The sequence below is a fragment of the Crotalus tigris genome, unplaced genomic scaffold, assembly GCF_016545835.1.
Source record: "Crotalus tigris isolate CLP2741 ecotype Arizona unplaced genomic scaffold, ASM1654583v1 scf7180000019245.846064, whole genome shotgun sequence".
NCBI lineage: Eukaryota > Metazoa > Chordata > Lepidosauria > Squamata > Viperidae > Crotalus > Crotalus tigris.
In genome coordinates this window covers 691848-714184 of record NW_024097453.1, presented here as the reverse complement: position 1 = coordinate 714184, position 22337 = coordinate 691848, and the positions used below count along the sequence as shown (strand labels likewise).

At 34.8% G+C, this 22337-nt stretch overlaps 1 protein-coding gene across 5 annotated transcripts in view; it reads left to right on the top strand.

Moving 5' to 3' along the window:
• PPP3CA (protein phosphatase 3 catalytic subunit alpha) overlaps positions 1 to 17724 on the top strand; it is an 80694-nt gene extending 62970 nt beyond the window's left edge. For 3 of the 5 annotated variants that reach the window (XM_039361329.1, XM_039361328.1, XM_039361327.1), the window contains 4 exons: positions 5741 to 5825; positions 8154 to 8251; positions 11804 to 11833; positions 15953 to 17724. In XM_039361329.1, the coding sequence (XP_039217263.1) occupies positions 5741 to 5825; positions 8154 to 8251; positions 11804 to 11833; positions 15953 to 16149 (410 nt within the window). In that variant the 3' untranslated portion in view covers positions 16150 to 17724. The remainder of the gene's footprint in view (positions 1 to 5740; positions 5826 to 8153; positions 8252 to 11803; positions 11834 to 15952) is intronic. The other 2 variants (XM_039361331.1, XM_039361330.1) reach the window with 1 other exon arrangement.
• Positions 17725 to 22337: the final 4613 nt, after the last annotated feature.

Below are 22337 nucleotides of genomic sequence, written 5' to 3'. Positions count from 1 at the left end.
TTTCTGCCCTAATTTGAGATATAACATTTCCCATCATATCTTGCAAATCCTTCACAATTATTGGCTGTACCAAGGAAGAGGGTGAAGCTATTGATTTAGGTTGTTGCACTGATGATAACACCGAAGAAGAAACCACCTTAGGAGCTGTAGGAATTACTGGACGCTTTGGAGCCATCTTAAAAAAAATCTTTACTCCTTCTTAAAAATTACAAAAATTAAGCAAAAGAAAAAGAGAGATTAAGTCCAAAAAAATTCAAAAAATCCTTCAAAAGGAGATCATTATAACAAAAAGATACTGAACGCTTTGGAGCCATCTTAGAAAAATCTTTACTCCTTCTTAAAAATTACAAAAATTAAACAAAAGAAAAAGAGAGATTAACTCCAAAAAATCAAAAAATCCTTCAAAAGGAGATCATTATAATAAAAAGAAAGGAGTTAAAAAAAGAAAAGGGAAGAAGAAAAAAATAATTAAATAGAAAAAATCCATTCCATTTTTTTTTAAAGTACAAAAAGCAAAACAAAGAAGTTAAACAAAAATAATAATGGTTCTAAAATCCAAACCCAACATCAAAATCAAATCCACATTCCGTTCCAATCATTAAAAAAAAAGGAAAAGGATAAAAAAACACCAAAAAGCCTGCCGATCGCCATTCTACCTTCCCCCCCCCCAAAAAAACCCGAAAGGCTTGCCGATCGCCATTTTACTTTCCCTTTCAACAAAAGAAAAAAAATAAAAAGAGGGAATATAAAAGTAAAAGTAAATCTTTAAACTTAAAATCCAAATAAAATCAAAGAAAGCAAAAGCTAAATCCTCCACTCAGCTCTGTCCGCCTCTAAAAAAAACTCACCAGATCACTTTAATCGCGGAGGTGGTTGCAGCGGCTTGTTTTGTCCCTAGGGACAAAAGCAGCTGGGAAGCGGAGACAGTCTGAACTCCGTGGGAGCACTCCTCTCACCCTCCAAAAAAAGCCTTGGGGGTGCATGAGAGTGGCTCTACCACTATTCAGACAACCCTCTTCCCCCCCCCTTTGCCTGGGAGGGGGATTTTGAACCGCTGAACAGCTAATGGCCACTGTTCATAGCGATTCAAACACTTACCCAGGAGGACGGCTACAAAGTAGCCGCCATCGTGCACGCAGATCCACCGTCTCAAACCCGTCTCAATTTATTTTTATTCTTTGTATTCTTTGTTCTAATACTATTTATACTGTTTCAACCAACATCGTAACCCAAAACACATAATGGTATACTTTATTCTCAGATTTTTATTACTGTATGCAACCATATGAACAAAGATAAATCTATCCTAACTTTATTATTGAATTTATCACATTCATTACACAGTTGTTCAGTAAGATAGCATTTGATAATAGCCTAGTTACATTTGTGTATCATTAAAGAGCATTTTAGATGCATCAAAATATTTTTTTTACAGGGATTCTATCTATTCACATTGAATTTAATGACTAACAACTTTGGCTACAATTCCATTTTTTTCCCCATTGTGAAAGATATTTTTTCAGTTACTAGTAATGAATACATAAAAATATTCAAAAATAATAAAATGTAGCTGGGGAAAAAAATAAAGCTGTTTTTTTCTGTCAGATCAAAGAATACAAAGCCATTTTCCCTGAAAAAAAAACCCCTCTGTATTAATAAAGCAACATCAGTTACTTGATTTAACTTAAAACCAACTTTTTCCAAACTTAAGTCTAGATACTAGTCAAAATCTCCAAAGGTTTTCACTGGTTTTTTCATAAATAATATATGAGTTTCATATAGATTTCTTTCTCTCTGACTCTTCATTTGTTCTTATTTTTATGCTAAAGAAATTACTAAATGTGTGTTTAATTATGATGTTCCTAAATAGGCCCTCTATAAACATTTTCAAATTCTGATCTCCCTTTTCATGTCTAGATTTGTCTCCTTGTGTATATATTTTGTACCTACTCTAATTTATTTGATAAATTTATTGTCCATATCAAATTTCTAAAGAGCAGAAGGTAAGTGTTTCACTGCAAGAGATTAAGAGAAAGCATATATTTTTTTACAATATACATTTTAGAGGTATATCAAGAATTTTGAACCATATTTTTAAGTCTTGATTCAGGAGGACTACAGATGTATGGATTTATTTCTGATGTGGATTATAATCTGATGTGATGATAATTTTTTCCACTTCCAAAAATACCATCTAAGGTATTTTTGTTTTGTACGATATCACTTAATTTTTTAAATAAAGCTGCATTTTAAAGCAGATAATTTTTTCCAGTGAATCTGAGATTTTGTTAACTATTTACATATACAATTGTTCAGCAGTTTATTACTACAATTATAAATCCTGGGTATATCTAGTTCATTGTATAACTTTGATTTGCCCTAAGAATTTTTTTAATTTCCTCTAAAGGATAATATTAAGAATTTAAAAATACTATATTTTAAGGATATGCAGATCAATTTAAATTCTGGTCAAATCAGCTTGAATTCAGGAACTAGTCAGTTTCATCACATTTTCTGCACAAAATAAATAAACCCAGAGTTTTTGTGGTACATAATTTCTTCGATGTATGCACTTCGCATGTATTAGCATCTTTCCTTAATACTGTACATGCATCTTTTACTTATCTTTCTCAAGTATATTCTCTCTCTCTCTCTCTCTCTCTCTCTCTCTCTCTCTCTCTCTCTCTCTCTCTCTCTCTCTCTCTCTCTCATATGCTCAAATGTATGCATTTTGTATACAATTTTTGAGCTGGAAATATTTCAAGATGGCTGTTGATTGACTCCATGAATTACATGCATGTCCACTTAATTACTATACATTATAGTGGATAACATTTTATTTGAAAGATACTAGTGATTTATTTCTATTACATCCCTACTTTATTATCTCAATATATAATATTCACTGAAAAAGTTACTATTTTATTCATTATTTTAATGAAAGTGAATCACAGCATTATTTCTTATCTAACATTAAGCCTAATGTTTTATTTAGTTACTATAATTTATTTTTTCATGTTGTCATTTAAAAAGATAAATATTTTCTACTTGAATACAATTAATTGGATCCACCTATTTTCTCTATGACTTGTGAATTCTTTGTGAACCTGTCTTCTTACACTTTTGACATTCATAGAAATTTACAAATTTTTCTATTTTTTTTCTTGAATAAAAAAGTTTCTTGAATCTTAATATGTCTAACTGTGGCTTTAAAAACTGAAATTGGCTATAAAAATAGCACATTTTGCTTTATCTGTGATTTACACAATTATGTTTTTAAGAAAGTAAACTATTGTATCTTATTTTTATTTCTATAAAGAGTTAATTAAAAAGGGAATACCATTTCATATTTCCAGGTAAAAATCCTGCAATCCATTTTGCTTATAAAATACTATTTCTTCTATTGAGAAACAAATAAATCTTTTAAAAGGAACTCAAGAAAGGAGTGGGATAAATATCATAGCACATTCTAGTTCAGAAACTTTTTAACATCAGTCTAGGAATTCTTTTATACCTTACTTCTCCAGTTCTTCAAGTACAGTTCTAGTTTTCAAGTAAAATTTCCTCATCTGAATCCAGCTCCTTCCTTCTTTCTTTAATTCCTGACATAAATCCTTATGTTGATGTAACTGTGTCATTATCTTTGTACAGTAACCTTTTGGTTTTTCTCTACCCATTTCCATTATTTCAGGATTTTTTTCACATATAACTTCTCTACTTTTAAGAACTATATTTCTGTGTTGGGTAAAAAAGAGCTTTGTACCTAAAGCAACCCTGCCATTTCTTCTCCTTGTATAATGATCCCCATTGGCATGATAAAAAAAAAGATAATGATGTGATGATATCCAAATCAGCATAGTTGCCTAAACACCTACATAAAATTAGGAAACTGCCTAATTTGAGCACTATTCTGAAGGTACTTGCTGCAGCATCTTTGGGGATACACACACACAGAGAGAGAGAGAGAGAGAGAGAGAGAAAGAGAGAGCGCTCAGATCAGGCTATTTCCTAATCTTATGTAAATTTATGTAATTTAATATATGAAATTTATAGGCTACCCAGCTTACCGCAACTCTAGGCAGAATTATGCCTTTCAGCTATAAATGCAACACTACAATAATATAAAAATGTGGGGGCATCTTCTGTGATATTGCAGTGCTCCTTACTTGTGACCCCTCCCATCCCCTTAATGCTACTGGTTATTTGACATAACTGCAGAGCATGCCACAAATCAGTGATAATCACCTATCCATTCTTAAGTTGTTTTCTGTTACCTTGTTACTTGTATAAATGTACGTTGGGCATAAACAAAAAGGATATTCCCTCTATTTTATATTTTAAAGCATTATTTTGCTGTTAGATATTAACAAAATCTATTTATTCTGATAGAGAGATAAGCAGTAATATGTCCTTCAATATTTGCAAAGGCCTTAAAGATATTTTATATTCCAAAGTAACCAAACACCATCAATTCAGATAATGTTCTTTTCTGAAACTAAATACTAAATGTGAGCTAACTAAATGTGAAATTCCTTTTGTTTTCTACGGCTTGATTTTCTTTTCTAAAACTTCCTTTTTCTTTCAGTAATAAGCCTTGTTGCAAACATTTATTTTAAAGATTACAGACTATTTTATGATACATAGGGGTTTTTTTTCATCTCTAAATGCAATCTTGTTTAAAATTAATCAGGAACAGGTAGCTTGACTGAACCTTATCAATGTAATTTCTCATTTTTCACATGCATCATTTGCCATAAAGATCAAGGTCAAAAGTCAAACATTTTGATGCTTTTCTTTCAGTCATTAAAATTGATCTTGAACTAGTGCTCTGTAATGATTTGTTATGTATATATTATCAGGTGATTGAGAACTATATTGGTCCAAGGCACAAGTCAAAAATCAACATTTTTCTGAGCGCTTTTGATAAAAATTCAGGGAGGACAGAGTCATTTGATCAAGAACTGGTACAACTTCGCTTCCAGTGTTAATTCTTTGAATATATAACAGAAATACAAAGTTGGAAGGGACCTTGGAGGTCTTCTAATCTAATTCCCTACTCAAGCAGGAAACCCTATACAATTTCATATAAATGGTTGTCCAATCTCTTCTTAAAAATGTAAGCTAGCTGCCTTACACATTACACATTCATGTAATGTGCAAAGTAGCTAGTTCTATGCTTCTTCCCAGTTAGATGTAGAAAACATTTTTCAAACTATTTATGGTTGATATGCAAGCATTCCCAGAGAAGCTTTCTTTTTTTTTCTTTTTTTACTTTCTCAGTGGCAGTTCAGTATACATTTTTATTAAAATAAAGACTGATAAAGAAAAGAGCAGGGATTTCAAAAAGCAGGGAAAAGCATTCTGAAAACCAGTAGAACTATACATGTTAAAGTATAATTTGATATATAATTTAACTGCATAAAACCTAAATAAAAAGATAACTCTTTTTAAAAAATATTCTAACTTGTAGTTCTAAATTAAAATGTAAAAGTGACAGTTTATTTTATAGAACCATTGCATTTGTGTCTTGTAAAAGAATAAAAATCCAGGTTTTAATAAACAGAGAAAGTATATAGCTGCAGGTAATTTATGTACATCAACAAATAAAATGATAGGATTATGGGAAGATTTTGGGAGACTGTGGAAGATGAAATGTATCTTTTATAGTTCTTGAAATTCAGGTATTATTCTAAAAAAATTTTTACATTATTTTTCTTTCTTTCTTTTTTTATACTTATAGGAGCCACAGCTGCAGCTCGAAAAGAAGTTATACGGAATAAGATCCGGGCAATAGGGAAAATGGCTCGAGTGTTCTCTGTACTGAGGTATGGCTCCTATGTATTTTAGAGTCAGAAATTATTCTTCATTCCTTCAGAGAAATGTTCCTCAGAAAAATAACAGTAGCAATAGCACTTAGACTTATATACTGCTTCAAAGCAGTTTACAGAGTCTGCATATTGCCCCAACAATCTAGTTCTCATTTTACTGACCTCAGGTAAAGGATGAAAGTCTGAGTCAAACTTGAGCTGCTCTGGATCAAACTCCGGGTTGGTGGAAGCATCAGCCTAAAATACTGCCTTCTAACCACATTTCCACCACAATTCTAAAACAGGAAAAGACATTTCCTCAGGGTTTTACCCAATCAACTTCATTAAAAAAGGGAATTGCCTTTTCTCAGTTGAATGTTTGTTCACAGTACAGATAGATCATAAAAATTTCTAAATCAGTGGTTCTCAACCTGTGGGTCGGGACCCCATAAGGGGTCGAATGACCATTTCACGGGGGTCACCAAACAACGCAGTCCACCATTTTTTCCCCCTTTTCCTTAGTTGTGCTATTCCCTTTTATTCTATTGGCTTTTGAAAGCCAATAGAATAGACTCTCTTGAATAGAGTCTAATTCTATTGGCTTTCAAAAGCCAATAGGAATTGTCCAGGCTGTCTCTGCCCTGCTGAGCTCGCCAAAAGTCCCATTCTGCAAATGGTGCTGCACCAGTTGAATAGTCCTCGACTTATGACCAGTTGGGGGTCGCGGCACTACTGTTCTAAATAGATATGCAGGTAATCCTCGATTTACAACCATTCATTTAGTGACTATTTATAGTTACAGTAGCACTGAAAAAATGACTTATGACTGTTTTTCACACTTACTATCATTGCAGCATCCTCATGGTCATTTGATCCAAATTCATACACTTGCCAACTGGCTCACATCTAAAACAGTTGCAGTGTCCTGGGATCATGTGATCAACTTTGGAGACTTTCTGACAAGCAAAGTCAATGGGGAAGCCAGATTCAATTAACAACTGTGTTCCTAATTTAACAACCACCATGATTCACTTAACAACTGTAGCAAAATGGGGCAAAACTCAACAACTGTCTCAATAACAGAAAGTTTGGGCTCCATTGTGATTGTAAGCTGAGGGCTACCATCTCAGAATTTTTATATATTGCAAGCTTTAGAACAATCTAGATGATTAAACTGCAGAAGTTAGTCAAAGACATTTTGCTGTCTAAAGCCAAAAACAAAAGCAAATATTTCACACAGCCCCTCCGTATGCGCACACATTTCTTTTTGTTTAGAGACAATTCTGATGCAGATCACTTCTTCCTCTGGGATTTGGGTGGTCAAAAGCTGTGCTGCATAATTAAGTAGTGCCTTGTTGAAATATTGCCGATGTTGTGATCAGTTGAGCTGAGTGAACATTCAACCCATGTATGTGAGGGTCTGCACTTCTGTGGCTGTGTATGGCCTTGCTCTAATTTCTTATAGCTTTTACCTTAATTGGAAGAGCTCTAAACAGTGCAGAATAGATCACTGGTAGCTAGTAAGCATAGCAATCCTTTTCCTGGAACCTAGGTTAAAGAGAGAAAAGAGAGTTGGAAATATAAGAAAAGAGTGGTTTCCCCTTTCGTCCTTTTGGCTCTGACACTATCTTTGACTTGCTTCAGCAGTCCTCAGAATGTTAACCCCAAAAGATTATTCCTGAAGCCTTCAGCAGAAGAAATGGTGGTATATCATTTATATAGAACCAGCGTGGTGTAGAGGTTAAGACATTAGGCTATGAACCAGGAGACCGTGATTTCTAGTCCCACTTTAGGCATGAAACCACCTGGGTCATTTTTTCTCAGCTCTAGCAATGGTAAGCCACTTCTGAAAATCCTTGCCAAGAAGAAATTTGTCCAAGCAGTCTCTGAAAATCAGTCACAATTGAATGGCAGAAAAAAAAATGTTATATGAACATTAACCAGTATAATGATGTGGTTAATAATCATGTGTTATTACCTTTTTTTCTTTTTAAAAAAATGCTTTTACTATCTAAACTTTCCTCATTTCCAGATGAAATCCTCTACCCACCCAAATGGACTTGAGATTTATAATTACTTAGAAAATAAAGGGATGTACAATATGTCATAACTCCTAGGCCTGTATTACTGGGAATTTTGTTCTGCTTAATATATGTGGTCCTACTTTTTTTACTCAAAGACTGGTGTCCAAAGCAGCTTGCCACAATAAAAAAGGTGTAAAAAGAGAAGTGTTCTTCAATTGGAACAGCATCCTAAAGTGTTAGAAGGTGCCCAGCTTTACAACCAGTTTCCTCTGATTGTATCTGTTGTTAGCCACAGCTGACAGTCTCATTCTGTTCCTATCAGGGAAGAGAGTGAGAGTGTGCTGACACTGAAAGGGTTGACCCCAACAGGAATGCTGCCCAGCGGGGTGCTGTCTGGAGGAAAACAAACTCTACAAAGCGGTAAGTGCTTTTGCACATGTATACTGTGATAGACCTAAATTTTTCATCCTCTTTCCATTATAACAGTGGTTCTCAACCTTTTTATACGGCGACCCCGGTCATAAGGACACGGCGCGCATCTGCGGCACGGCACACTTGCGTGGTGCCCCCCCATGCGCGGCGCACTTGCGTGGTGCCGCCCCCATGTGCAGCGCGCTTGCGTGGTGCTGCCCCCATGCGCGGCGCGCATGCGCGCTGCCGCCCCCTGAGGGAACAAAATGGCGGATCGCATTGTTTGGTGACCCCTGTAAAATGGTCGTTCGACCCCAAATGGGATCGCGACCCACAGGTTGAGAACCGCTGCATTATAACAATACAGTATTTTCAAAAAAAAAAAAATGAGGGAAAGACCACAGATCTGGAACGTAGTTCACAAAATTGGGTTTGACACACACACACATACACACAGAACAAATCTAATTTTCAAACCATATTTATCCCACTTGATATTATTTAGAAGAAAAATAGATTATTTCTTAATTTCCGGGAAGGAATCTTCTGTAGAAGAAGCACAACAATCGGGGGGGGGGGAAGTATGTCTAATTCATATCTGTGTTAGCTTCCTAAAGTTCTGCTTCCTTTTAGTACACCTAAATGCCTGGGGATTAAACATAAAGATAAAATGTTCAGATCAAACCAAACTCTTTCCCTAGTCTACCCCGTATTGGTATGAGCACTAAGAATGTAGATCTGCATCCATTTAAGAAATCACAAGGAAGATAGGCAGGGTTGCAAAATGTATCTGAGTCCCCAATTTATAAATGCAGAGATATTCCCTCTGCATGAATATTCCTGTGTAGTATTGTTAATAATGTGCATAATTCTGAAAAATCTTCCGTAATGTAAACAAGCACACACTTGAATCCCTGACACACCTGATATCTGGTAGCAGGCTGACAGTAACCTCTAGCGCTATTAGCTTGTCTGGCTGGCCTAGCTATAATATTAACTTCCCATCAGACAGTATTTGCAGTGCTTATGTGATGAGCACTGTATTGTGGGAAAGGTAAAATAGGTGTGTGGGCATGGCCAACCATGGAACACTAGTATTCCACTTAGGCTTGTGATGTTCCACTGTTGCTTTGTTCCTTTCCTGCAGCAACACTAAAGCCAAGTCTATATGACTGGTGTAGTGAGCACAGCATCTAGATTCATTTAACAGCATCCCAATAGGCTGGTGTTTCTTTTAGCCCCATGTTTAGCATGATGGCTGAACCCATTGTGGTTTCATAAACACAAGGAGCAGATTAGGGAATACAGTTTCAGGGATGCTGATATTTTTTAGAAGAATAGGTCAGTACAGAATACAAATCTTGAGTATTTTTTAGGAACATATTATCCTTTTTCCCTTGCACAGCAAAATGCAGAAACCCCCTCCAGTGTTGCTTCCCCTCTCCAAAAAAGTGTGTCTTTATTATTCTTTTTGTTCAAGGAAATCTGCACATTTGAATTGGAATCCAGGTTTCCTTCATAGGTGCAAATCTAATGGGCAAACCTAGTAGTTAATCTCTAATTCACAGATGGGGAAGTCATAAATGAACTTGAGGAAGCATTCATTAATTGAGCGTGATTTTTATTTGAATGCAGCAGGAAAGCATTATTACCCAGTGATTGTATCAAAACATATTTTGTATGAATTATGTTATGGAGTATAGCTAGTAGGATAAACTTCTTGAAGTAAGGAGCCACAATCAAATTCATTAATGTATATAACTGTTATTTTGTTATTTGTTTTTAACATATATTTCATGCACCCATTAGTGTCCTACTGTAATTATGATGCAACTTTTAGTAACCATGAGACATGGACATTCGCCTTTCTAATAACTCAGTCTCAGCCTCTAACTTTCCCATTTCTTCTTGGAGTTTCTTCCCTGTACTTTTCCCCTTTTTGTCTCTTTTTCTCTTATCTAGAAGATTCAGGTATTCTGTGGTAAACTCTCTTTTTGGTGGCTTGTGTGTTACATATATTGTAATATTCTGCTTTGTAAATGCTGCAGTATGACAGAGTATTTTTGATACACTGATGCAATTTGTAGTGTCTAGAGGATATTTGACTTTCAGATAATTTGGTGTACCAAAAGCACTGCAGTCCTAGTTAAAGAAGTAAAATTTCCTCCTGTCACATCATTCAAAGGTCTCATTAAACTATGCACTGGCAAATACTGCAGTATTAAATCTAGCAGAACATTACTATACCCATTAGTTAGTATCTTGTACCATTCATCAAATATACTGAAATTCACATAATTTCTGTTAAGAGCAATTAACAGAAAATATGGGCAATATATTCTGTGAAATGTGCTCATTCTTAGTAGTCATTATTTTCAACATTTCCATGCAATTTAGATCTTGTTGCTCATCTTTGTTCTTTTATTTCCTCTTTCATGTTGATTATGCATATTTATTTTTATTACTTAATTCTCTTATTTTCCACAACAAAGGGCTCTAGATTCTATGGGGGAACATACCCTTGATACAATATGGCATTTAATGAGATATCACAGATGTCCATATTAAATATTTCATTTGCAAAAGTATAATATTCTGATTTGGTCAGACACAGGCTGATAATAAGTGAGATCCATCTGGCTGCCCAAGGAAAGTATTTTTAATTTCTGCTTGTATATTCTTAAGCCCAGTTTTAAAAGGCAAAATTTAAATCTGTGTTATACTACAAACGACTATGAAGCAGCCTGTTTTCCAGTATTTTAGTTCCATTCAAAAATTTACATATACATACACACAGAACATAGAATTCTAACATTTGTTAGAATTTCAGCCATTTATGGATTACCTCAAAATATATCCGTGCATTCAAAAAATAATAAGAAATGCATTAAACAAAATGTTGGACACTGGTGTGTGTGTATATATGTGTGTATGCAGACACACGCATGTAGGATGAACAGAAAATGGAGGAAAAGATGCTCACCAAAGTTCACAAATACCATATTCCTTCAAAAATTGCTATTAAGACCAAACTTCCACAGCCTTATGCATTGGAATTCAACTCCCAACAATTCCCAATTTACTGAGAATTAGGAGAGATGAAGTCCAAGGCATCTTCAAGGTTACCAGGTAGTAGAATTGAGAGAAAATGCTGTTTCAGCAATGGTGGTGATTTCTTCTGCCTGCTTAAAGTTTGTGTTTCCTATATGGCGCTCCTCTGTTTAACTTGCCCCATTAAATATGGCAGCTGTTCTTGTCCTAAATGACTTAATCATTGGAACTTCCAATTTATATTCTATTTAACCACTGTGGTCATTTCCAAACACCAGATCACATGTTTCTTCATCCCCTGCAAAATAAACAAGAAATCTATTGCCTGCCAGTTACAATACCTGTGTTTGTTTTTGTACGTGGCATTTTGTGTTGTCTTTTGTGTCAAAATCCAGCACTTACAGTAACTTTTAAGTGTACTAGCTCCTTTGCTATTCACTGACTTGTTCTAAGAGTTAAATCCTCTGCTCATTTTTCTCATTCATTTTGCTACCCCTTTCTTCTCTTCAGCTACTGTTGAGGCTATTGAGGCTGATGAAGGTAAATTGGCCAGATCCCTTTCTGTTGTGGTTACAACAGATAAGGGCTCTGCTGGGTGTATTCATTTTTGCTGTAGCTTGTATAGAGTGTGTGGGTGTTGAGCTAACAATTGTGGCTCAGTATTAACCTAAGTTTACTTGCTTTAAAGGGGAAAGTGTTTCTTTTGTTGTTGATGTTGTTTCTTAGAGTTGCAAAAATGTTCTGATATGTGTCCATGAAGCTTCAAATGCTGAATCAATGTCACACAAGGATAAGAAAGCTTGCAATCCAATTAAAGCTATTTGGCAAACAAGCAGTGGGACCAATCTATTCCTCGTGTTCTCTTTAGCTATCTCTGAAAATGGAGAGTACATAACTAAAATTGAAAGAAATTTCCCCTGTATTGAAGTCCATAGAAAAGTCAATGGGTCTTCTCTGCAATTCAACACATTTTAAAATACCCTTTGGGGGAAGAAAAAAAAAATCATTAAAACAATGAGAGGATGGTAAGACAGTATTTTTTTCAAGCCTTGGGAACTTCCTGTAATTTCACCCTTAACATCAGCATTATTTTACAGGATTTCGGACACAAATGAATTACTGTCAGAGCAGTTTGAATGCAAAATGTTAAGCTGCCTCTCTTAAGCGTATCTTTCATTTCAACAACTATGGAATTTTGTTAGTTATACAGTTAAGAGGTCTCCAATTTTTATGATGAAATATTTTCTGTGCAATGAGAAAATTAATATTTCAAATTGTTTTGCAAGATGAGAAGACTCTAAAGTTCCCCTTTAAAACAAAACAAAACAAATATATTCAGTTGTATTTTGTTCTTGCCCACATAAAAAATGTGAGTTTTTCTTAAGGAAAAAAAAAGTATTAGCTTTCTGGCAAGATGTAATTCTACCATTTTGGCTTCTCTTATCTATTTTTGCTTTTAAGAAAGTTTTTGTTACAGAGGTGGAAAAAGAATCATAGAAATAAGTAAGAGAAAATACAACTGCTTTCTAAATAGCAGTGAGTCAGCTGCTATTTACATTGGAATTCTCTATTCCTGTTGGCAAAATCTACTCTGCAGTGTGCATTCTTGTTGACAGTTTGGCTGTTTTTTTTTTTCCTGTGATTTGTGTGACTGTGTTGTGTTTCTAGCATTACTCTCAATGTAAACTGCTAATAATCATTGTCTGACCAGCAGCAGAACACATTCTTCAACACTATGATGTATAAATATGTCTTCTTGACATAAAGATTAATTTACAGTATGCTTCCCATTCCGGAAATATATCTTGTTCAGGTTAAACTTGTATTTATTATTACCTTGTACTGTAATGGAAGTTTTACTTCATCACTATTTTATAATGGTTTTCTCCTTTGGGAAATCAAATAGAGAATGTGATTATAAGAATAGCTTCACGGGTGGCCTCACTAGGCCACAGGACCCCTCCAATAGCTTAACATGCTCCACAGAAGTAGACCACTTTTACTTCTCACACCTGATTCATAACTGAATGGGTCTGGCAGCAGTGTGGTGAATATGTAAAGGGAATGTTCTCAAACAGTCACCATTCACCCATCTCTTAGCTCTGAAACATATCTGAAATTTGGTGGGGAATAGGTGAGATTTTAAACTTGAGTGATATGTGGGAAAAGAAAATGCCAGAAAAAAAAGGATATTTTTAGCCCTTTGGCAATTTCCACAAAAGACTGTCTGAAAGAAGCCAGTGCGCAAACTTCAAATGTATTGGATTAATATCCAGTACTTTGCTGAAACAATGTTCCATACACAAAAAATATTTTGCAGTTTATACTTCATACTGAAGTCTTCCCTGAGAGAACTAGAATCAAATTCAGTTATATATATTTTTTGCTTGCAAATTCTTGTTCAAGTAAAAGTATAATGACCTAATTATTAAAAAACCCTTGGACAAGATTTTCTAGAAGTAAACTATTAATAACTTTGTTTTCACTCTTAATTCTTTAAATCCAATCCATCAGCAATTTGTTGGAATTTTCACAAACTGAATGCCATTTCAGATGGTGTAGTATTCCATCTGGCAACGAATAAAAGTAATCATCATATAATTTGGGGTGAGGTGGGGTGTCAGTCTTCCAGATCTTTCTGCAGTTCTCATTTCCATCCCCATGGTGGGCAAAACGTCAGCATGAGAGATGTTCTACAAAATTTTACCCAAGTTTAATAATACCAGGGACAGCAAAATTGCAAGTCAAATCAAAATTCAGAAAATAATTTGCTTTCCCTCTATTGGAAAATAGATATGATTAGATAGTCAACATACCAACAAAATCTCTTTACACTCTTACTTTTGCTCACATTCATCAAATAATTTTCCCCTGTGTTTTTGTTTGGATTAGCTGGACTCTCTGTGCATGTAAAAAAAACCCTGAGCAGACATAAGCATAACCAAATATTTTTGAAATCTAATATAAAGCATTTGATTTGAATTTTATTAAAATAAAAAGAAGCATGGAGAATAGTAGCAATTGAAAAATTAAGCGATATTAACAGATTGTTGCCCCAAATTCTCCCCATATTAAGAAAAGCGGTTTGCATGGAGCCTTTGAAGGGACCAAAATGTATGCAGTACCTAATAAGAGCAATGGGAAATTCAATGCCGGTGGTAAAGGGAAAGTTCATTGATTTTTAGATTCAGTTACCTTCACTCATGTTCTTATACTTTCAAAGTTAAGAACACCAAATATGCTAAAAGAATTATATTCAGAGTCCATGGCACATTAAATAACCACAGTTGAGATTATTTTATAATTGTCTGGGATTGACAGAAGTTTATTGTATTGAATAACACAATCAGTTCTGCTACGCTGAAGACACTGAAAGTCTTCTGTACAATACAGTAAAAAGTTTTCCTTCAGTAATGAATCTTTTGGATACAACACAGGTTCCTTAACAATGGGGCAGTCAGGATACCACAATAAAGAAACTCAGCTGTTACATAGCATGCCTCCAACTCAGCAACCCCTTTCTTTTCATTTTTTTAAAAAAGAAATTCTGTTCGAACAACAGTTAAATGTGGCTTCAGTAATAACATTAATGGGAATAAAAGATAAGGCGTTCTTCTAGATTAATCAGGATCTTTAGTTATTTAATAAACCCCGATTTTTTAAAAAAAAAACCTTTTTTTTTAATCTTCGCTCTAATATAGCAATTAGTAGGTGTGAATAATTCCTGCAAGAAGAGCAAAAGAATGGATGCTATTTGTAGTTTGGACCCTTTATCTTAACAGTGATTGAAAATATGATTTATTATATTTTCCCTCTGGACTTTTCATAGAGAGCAATATAGCAAGCTTGCTAATCTAGGAATGTGATATAAAATGATTGGAAGAGTCCTTGGATAAGCTACACTTTTGAAATCTTAATTTTTCTTTTAGAGCTTTTGAAAGTTGCAAGAAATTGCAAAACTGCTAAATTTTATCCCTTTATTTCAAAGAAATAAAATAATATATGAAATCAGCCTAAATTCTATCATAAATGAAATTATTAAGGGCAATCCACATTTTTTTAAAAAAAACAGAACTGCTATCACCTCATTGCAAAGTATTCTTAAAATCCTCGTTTCAAATTGGTCCTCCGTTCACATTCACAGTTTATTGTTGGTATCAAACTGAGTTAATCTCCTCAATGTTAGGACAAAATAGATTTTTTGCAATAATTCCAGCTACCATTATGGAAGGAAATGAAATTTCCTACAGGAAATAATTGTGATCATCAATTTCCGCCATCCCCAAAGAAAACTTTCATGAGAATTGGTTTCCAGATTTTAAGAAAATCCATTTTAGTTGTCCCCCCCCTCTCTCTCCCTCTCCCTCTCCCTCTCTCTCTGAAGTCTACTTGTCCATTTAGCCTAAACTATAGAACAAAATGCCAGAACTGGATTTTGTTGGGAGCATATTAATCATTCAAGAGACATTGGCTGTTCACCTTTTAGCCGTTTCCAGTTACACTCAGAAGCTTTAATTGCAGTTGTCATTTTTTTTCTTCACTTTGAAGGAATTTCTCACTCATTGATCAGTAAGCTGATAAAAAGCCAACCCTTTGTCCCTACTGACTTTCTTTCTCGTTTTGTTGTTCTTTTCTTCCCCACTCCCTTTTTCTCTTCAGCTATCAAAGGATTCTCACCACAGCATAAGATCACAAGCTTTGAAGAAGCAAAAGGGCTGGACCGGATCAATGAGAGGATGCCCCCGCGCAGGGATGCCATGCCTTCTGATGCCAACCTGAATTCCATCAACAAGGGAATCTCGTCAGAGACGAACGGCACCGACAGCAATGGCAGTAACAGCAGCAATATTCAGTGACCCTTTCTGACTTGCAGGGATATTTTTTTTGTTTTTGAGCAGGGCACCGTGGGACTGCTGCTCAACAGCAGTTGGATTTTCTTGCCTCTGACAGTAGCTTACCTGCTCTGGGGCCAGATGTTGGATTCAGTTTACAATATCATCTAAGAAGAGATAGTAAACTTTATTGGGTGGGGTGGGGGTGGAGGTGTAACACCTCCTTGGACATGCCTTTAAAATGCTTGTAGAGAAATAAATGAAAGCTAATGCTGGTCTATATTGCAAAGTTAGGGGAATGAACATGTTTTCCTATTGCATTGGAAACCTCTAGATATGTTAACTGAAAGGCCTTTTATTATTATGTTACTGGACATGACAACTTTGTCTGATTTCTTACTAACTATTGTACGTTTACAGTTGCAGCACTATACATGGACAACATCCAAACCATTTTTAACAGAGTGATGTACAAACTAAATAAGGAGACTATTTATTGATAATGTTTTGCTACTCTTGTCAGACAACGGCTATCTAAAACAAAACAAAAAAATAATTAGGCAATCTTTAAAAAATATATAAAAGAAAAAAAGAATGTTGCAAATTTGTTAAAAATGCCAAAAAAGACAATTTAATTTTGTATACATTATGCTTACCTCAGGTTTCTTTAGTGTGCTTGAATACCCTTCTTTAATTATAACATTTACCTTAATTAATTTGGCAGTGAGAAATCTTTTTCATTTATGTTTTTAAGGAAAAAAAACTGGAATAACGATATCCTTTTTTTGTTTTCCTAGTTTCAGTTTATATTTAGGATTATTTTCTTTTTTTTCTTTACTTTTTTTTGGTAAATCAAGTCTTGGTTGTGGCTTGCTGAATTTAAATATTTATGAGTGGTGCATTTTTAAGTATAGTGAACAAGACACCATATTAAGTGCAGTGAAAGCATCTATATTCTGTAAAAAATCTGCCTATGCATGTTTTTTAAGAAAAAAAATTGGCTGTATAGGCCTGTATGGGACTGTAATGCGCTTAGTGGTCTGACTTATACTGGAAATGTATGTATACTGGCGTACTTTATATTCTCTAAAAAAGAAAATGCTAATGCCTTTGAAATTTTGTAATCAAAAAAGCTTTGAAAAAATCTAAGGGGGAGAGTATTCTTAAAAGTTTTTAATATAAGCTTGTCAGTGCACATATAGATGGTTAGCATGTTTAGCAAACCTTGTGAAATTTAAACTAAGTTTGTAGTTACACGTGAAACTAAATGCATGAGAACTGTTAACGTCATGATGAGTTAGTCATTTTGTTACGTTCTGTCATGTGCCACAAAATGTGTGATTTTTTTTTTCACTTTTTTTCCCTTTATATATCAGTTACGGGTTACAACTGGTTCAGTCTTAAAGGAGGAAAAACCAACAAAACAGTCCACTGATATTTTTTATCAATTGTATAAGTGCCCAAGTAATTCACTACAGCCTACAGCCTTGCCTTTGTAATTTGACTTATGAAATGTTGGCAATCAAAGCATGCACTTGTAACAATGAAAAAAAAAGCATTTTATATTACTACTCAATAAAAATGTGCATGAACCTAGAAGTTTTCTTGTTAAATCTGCAGTATGTGATAGTACATATTTAACACTCGCTCGGGTTTCTTAGTGAGGGGAGCAAACCTCTTTATTACTTGGTTTGTGTGTTACCTCTCGTAGTCCACAAGCTCTCTGACTTGCCCAAAGGAGTGCCCTTGTTGTCTTTTCAGTTGACGGACAAGTCTTCAGATAGGAGGTCCAACCAGGAGTGATCTGGTTGAAGAAGGCTAGTCAATTGACAATAGGAGATAACATACCTGGTTTCGCAGAGACACCTTTTAAAATTTCAAGGAACTGAATGTAAGATCTTCTACTTTCCACATTTGCTGTTTGTTTATTGAAATTATAATCTGCCTAATAATCCATGTTCAAGTGACATCATTGTTTAATGTTTATAAATAAAGCAGTATACTGCAATAAATAAATAAATAAATAAACTTTAAAAATCCACCATACCCATGAAAAACAAGCATTTCAAATAAAATTCTTTTCAGAATTAACAGTATGCCTTTCATTCATTCACGTATGTGAGGTACATATTCGTAACAGGAAAAACATGTCTTTTAGTTTAGAATCCCCTGCCAGAAGTTCCCTCATTCCCTCTTAAAATAGAACGGCCTTTTCAAGTTTTCTTCTTTCCAAATTCTAATGGCAGGCAGTGAACTATCTTGCCCATCCTAAGAATCAAATTTATTCCTTATTTCCTGTTTTGAGTGAATGGCTACATGCCTTCAAGTCTGCCGTGGACAAGTCTATGCAGGTTTTTAGAAGTGGTTTGCCATTGCCTTTTCCAAGGTCCTGACAAGCCAAAATCATCCAACTAACTGCCTACTGCAGGACTAAAGATTATAATCTCCTGGTTTGTAGCCTGCTGCCTTTACTACTAAATCAAACTGGCTCTCTAATTCCTTTTAGACAAGTCTGTTCCAAATCTGCACACCACTCAATGCAGGCTTGGGTCCATACAAGCAATTATTCCTGGATCTGAAGGATTTTATTTCAGCAGTCAACATATAGAAACTTAGGCTTGGAAGGGACAATCTTATACATCTTCTAGCATCCTAGACAAATAGCTGTGTAATGTTTGCTTAAAAACCTTCAGTAACCTCACAGGCTAAATAATTCACATTTATTAGCTTAATTGATTAAAAGATCCCATAGCCAGGAAATCTCTTCTAATATTGAGTTACAGATCTCTTTGTGTAAAACTTCTACCTATTGATTCTTGTCCTTTCCTCAGATGTTATAGAGAACAATACACATCCACTTACCTATAATGGCCCTTCAGGTATTGAAAAATGCCATGTCCCCATTTAGCTTTTTCTTCTTTAGATTAAGTGTACCAGCTCTTTTAATCATTCTGTAATAATTATGTATAATATTTTAGTCTCCAAGCCCATTGCCATCTTCCTTACTCTTCTTCCCACACTCTCCAATTCTTCCGCCTTTTTTTGTTTTGTTACCCCAAAACTGGACACCATTCCATGTGTGGTCTAACAAGTACAGCATAGAGCAGAACAATCACTTCCCATGATCTTGACACCATATCTCTGTTAATACAGTCCAAGATTGCACTGGTTCTTTTTTCAACTGCACCACACTGTTGGCCCAAGCTTAATTTGCAATCTACCAGAATGCCAAGATCCTTCTCACTAGTACTACTCCCAACCCAGGTATATTGCCTCTTGTATCTTTTTTTTTTTTTAATTGAAAATTTTTTAAAATTTTTTACAAAAAACAAAAAACAACAATACGAACAATAACAACAAGAAAAAAAAACAAAACAAAACAACCCTCCCCCAACCCTTCCCAAACCACCCACTCCCTCCCCCCCAGAGCTTCCCAGAGCAGAATATAGGCTTAATTTAAGTTAAACAGATTATAAAAAAATTAACAATAAGATTATAATAAAAATTAACAATAAGATATATATATATATATATAAAAATAAAAGTTATAAAAAAGCTAAATAATATTTTTTTATATCCAATTTAAATTGTATAAACTTTATCCATTTATCAAACAGCAAAAAATTTCTCTTGCGATTGTTCTTTTAAGAAAGCCGAAATCTTTGCCATTTCCGCCAAGTAAGATACTTTAAAAAACCATTCCTGCAAAGTAGGCAAAGATTCCTTCTTCCAGTATTGCCCTACTAACAGCCTTGCGGCTGTAATCAAATTCAACATCAATATAACCTCCTTTGCATCACAATCAGTAACTATACCTAACAAAAATAATTGTGGAGTAAATTTTACCCTCTTTCTAAAAATTCTCTGAATATTCCACCATATCTTAATCCAAAAAGCTTTTATATTTTTACACAACCACCAAATATGAGAGTAAGTGGCATCCAAACAACCACATCTCCAACATTTAGGCTGTAGGTCAGGATACATAAGAGACATTTTTTGTGGATCAAGGTGCCATCTATAAAACAGTATCTTGATCTAGTTTTCCCAACCTTACAAGTCTATCAAGATCCTTTAAATCCCTGAGCCTGACTTGTGAGGCGTTACCAATCTTCATTCTTGGTAAAGATGGAACAAGTACTACCTACCAAGTTCCATTTCTGTTTTGTTTTTTCAAGCTCTCAATAATAACTTATCACTGAAAAATATCATGAACTGAATGTAAGATGCTAAGGTCACACATGATACAGTCACTCTTTCCCAAACATGCCACACTTTCCTCCTCCTGTATTTTGGGAATAATGAAATTATGCAGACAGATTATTGCACAGGAGCATCTGTCACCCTAAGGTACTGAGTGTGCCATTGCTTGATATTTCACACTTTGAATTCTGCAGAAGAGGCACCACAGAGATCTGTAGCATACGGAAAGAGAACAACAGTAGGCACCCTTCCCTGATCACAGAAAATCACAATCTGTAAACAGCTTGAGAAAATTCAGAGCACAGCATCACTAATGCGCTATATCACACACTTGCCTATTTAATTTTCATCTATGTTTTAGGATCTGAGTATGGTTTTAGTAAGACTTTTTAAGATTTCATATTTCAAGATTCCACAGTTAGTCATTCTGCATCAATTAGTGCTAACTGAGGGCTTTTTAAAGCAGCTGGCAAAAACATTGAGAGCTAAAAGATAGTTTTGTTACTTATATACTAGATTTACACAATGTTCTTGGTTAAAATTAGCTAGTTTGTGGCTCTGAATATTGTATAAGCTCAATCACTACAATTAATTCATGCTTTGATATGTGGAGCAAAACGAGTAAATTTCAGTTTAACTATGGGTTGGCTTACCATGTGAATATGGCCTTCTAGGACAACTTATGAGCTATATATTTTGCTCTTGCTCAATGAATTCATGTCCCCTTCCCTCCTCCCCAATATTTTCTCCTCTAAAACTAGATGATGCTTAAGGCGTTGACTTAGATAGAAGAGCCTGGTTCATATCTCCTACTAAGCCAAAGCCAACTAAAGCACACTGCCTGAACCACTTTGTGTTTAATGGCTGAATTCCTTTTGAGCCTGAATCCCAAAGTCTAGCCTGACAGCACAACTCCATTAGCGGCATGGAAGTGCTTCAGTAAAATGCTCACAGAGTGGAGGACATTATTTGCTGACATATTTATATTCATGTTACTGCAATCTGGAAATAATCCTATCACGTTGACTTGGGGGAAGGATCTAGATGTTTGTTAAAACTAGAAATAATTATCATGATTGACTTGAAAAAAGTTATTTGAATTTATCAGACACTAATACCAAAGGGTTGTGTACTTCTAGTGCTAGAAACCAATTCATTTAGCCACCAAATCTTGGTGATGTCACTAAGGCTATATCAAGTTTTGGACTGTCCCTACTGAAATCCAGCTTAGAAGACTTTATGGGTACTTCTTGCATCAAAGTTCAAGATGACTGAGTTCCTGTAACACATTGAGTTAAAAAGTTTAGTAAATGGGAAGTTGATCTTGTTGTACACTGTTCTTCCACCACTTATTAAATGATGGGTGTCTGAGTTGAATAAACATCAAGTGCAGTGAAAACAGAATAAAATGACAGCAAATGCTCTGATTAATGAAATTTTTGGGCTTAGCATATTGTGTGAAGGCTGCCTTCCTTTCATCTCCTCCCCCATCTTTCATTTTGGTGGAACTATTATCAGAATAGGGAAGTGTATTGGGCAATGGTCACAAAGGAGTATTTTGTATAGAGAGCTGATTTGTTTGAAAAAACAGAGCCAGACCAACTGCACAAATATCTCAAGCTGTTATTCTTGGTTTTAAATATATAATCACAACAAAGTAAACATTTGCTCTAGCTTCAAATCCAGCAGTGCAAATATAAACCGTTTTTAACTATTACCTCCATCGGAGATGGGGACTATTAACTTATCTGAAGCAGTCCAGAGAATCTCCTATTTTCATGGAATTTGGGAAAACAATTTTAATTTAATTTTGATTTTCCCTCCCTCCCAAAAAATATCTTCCAATTTTCCAGAATGAAATACCTAAAAATAACTTTAATAAAATTATCAGTTATTGTTAGATAAATACCTAATTTATTTCTTGTGCTGCAGATCCAAAGTCTGAAAAAGGTATAAATGTACTTTCAGAAAGGTATAAATAAAATTGCAATTTGCTTCTGTGGGTTTGT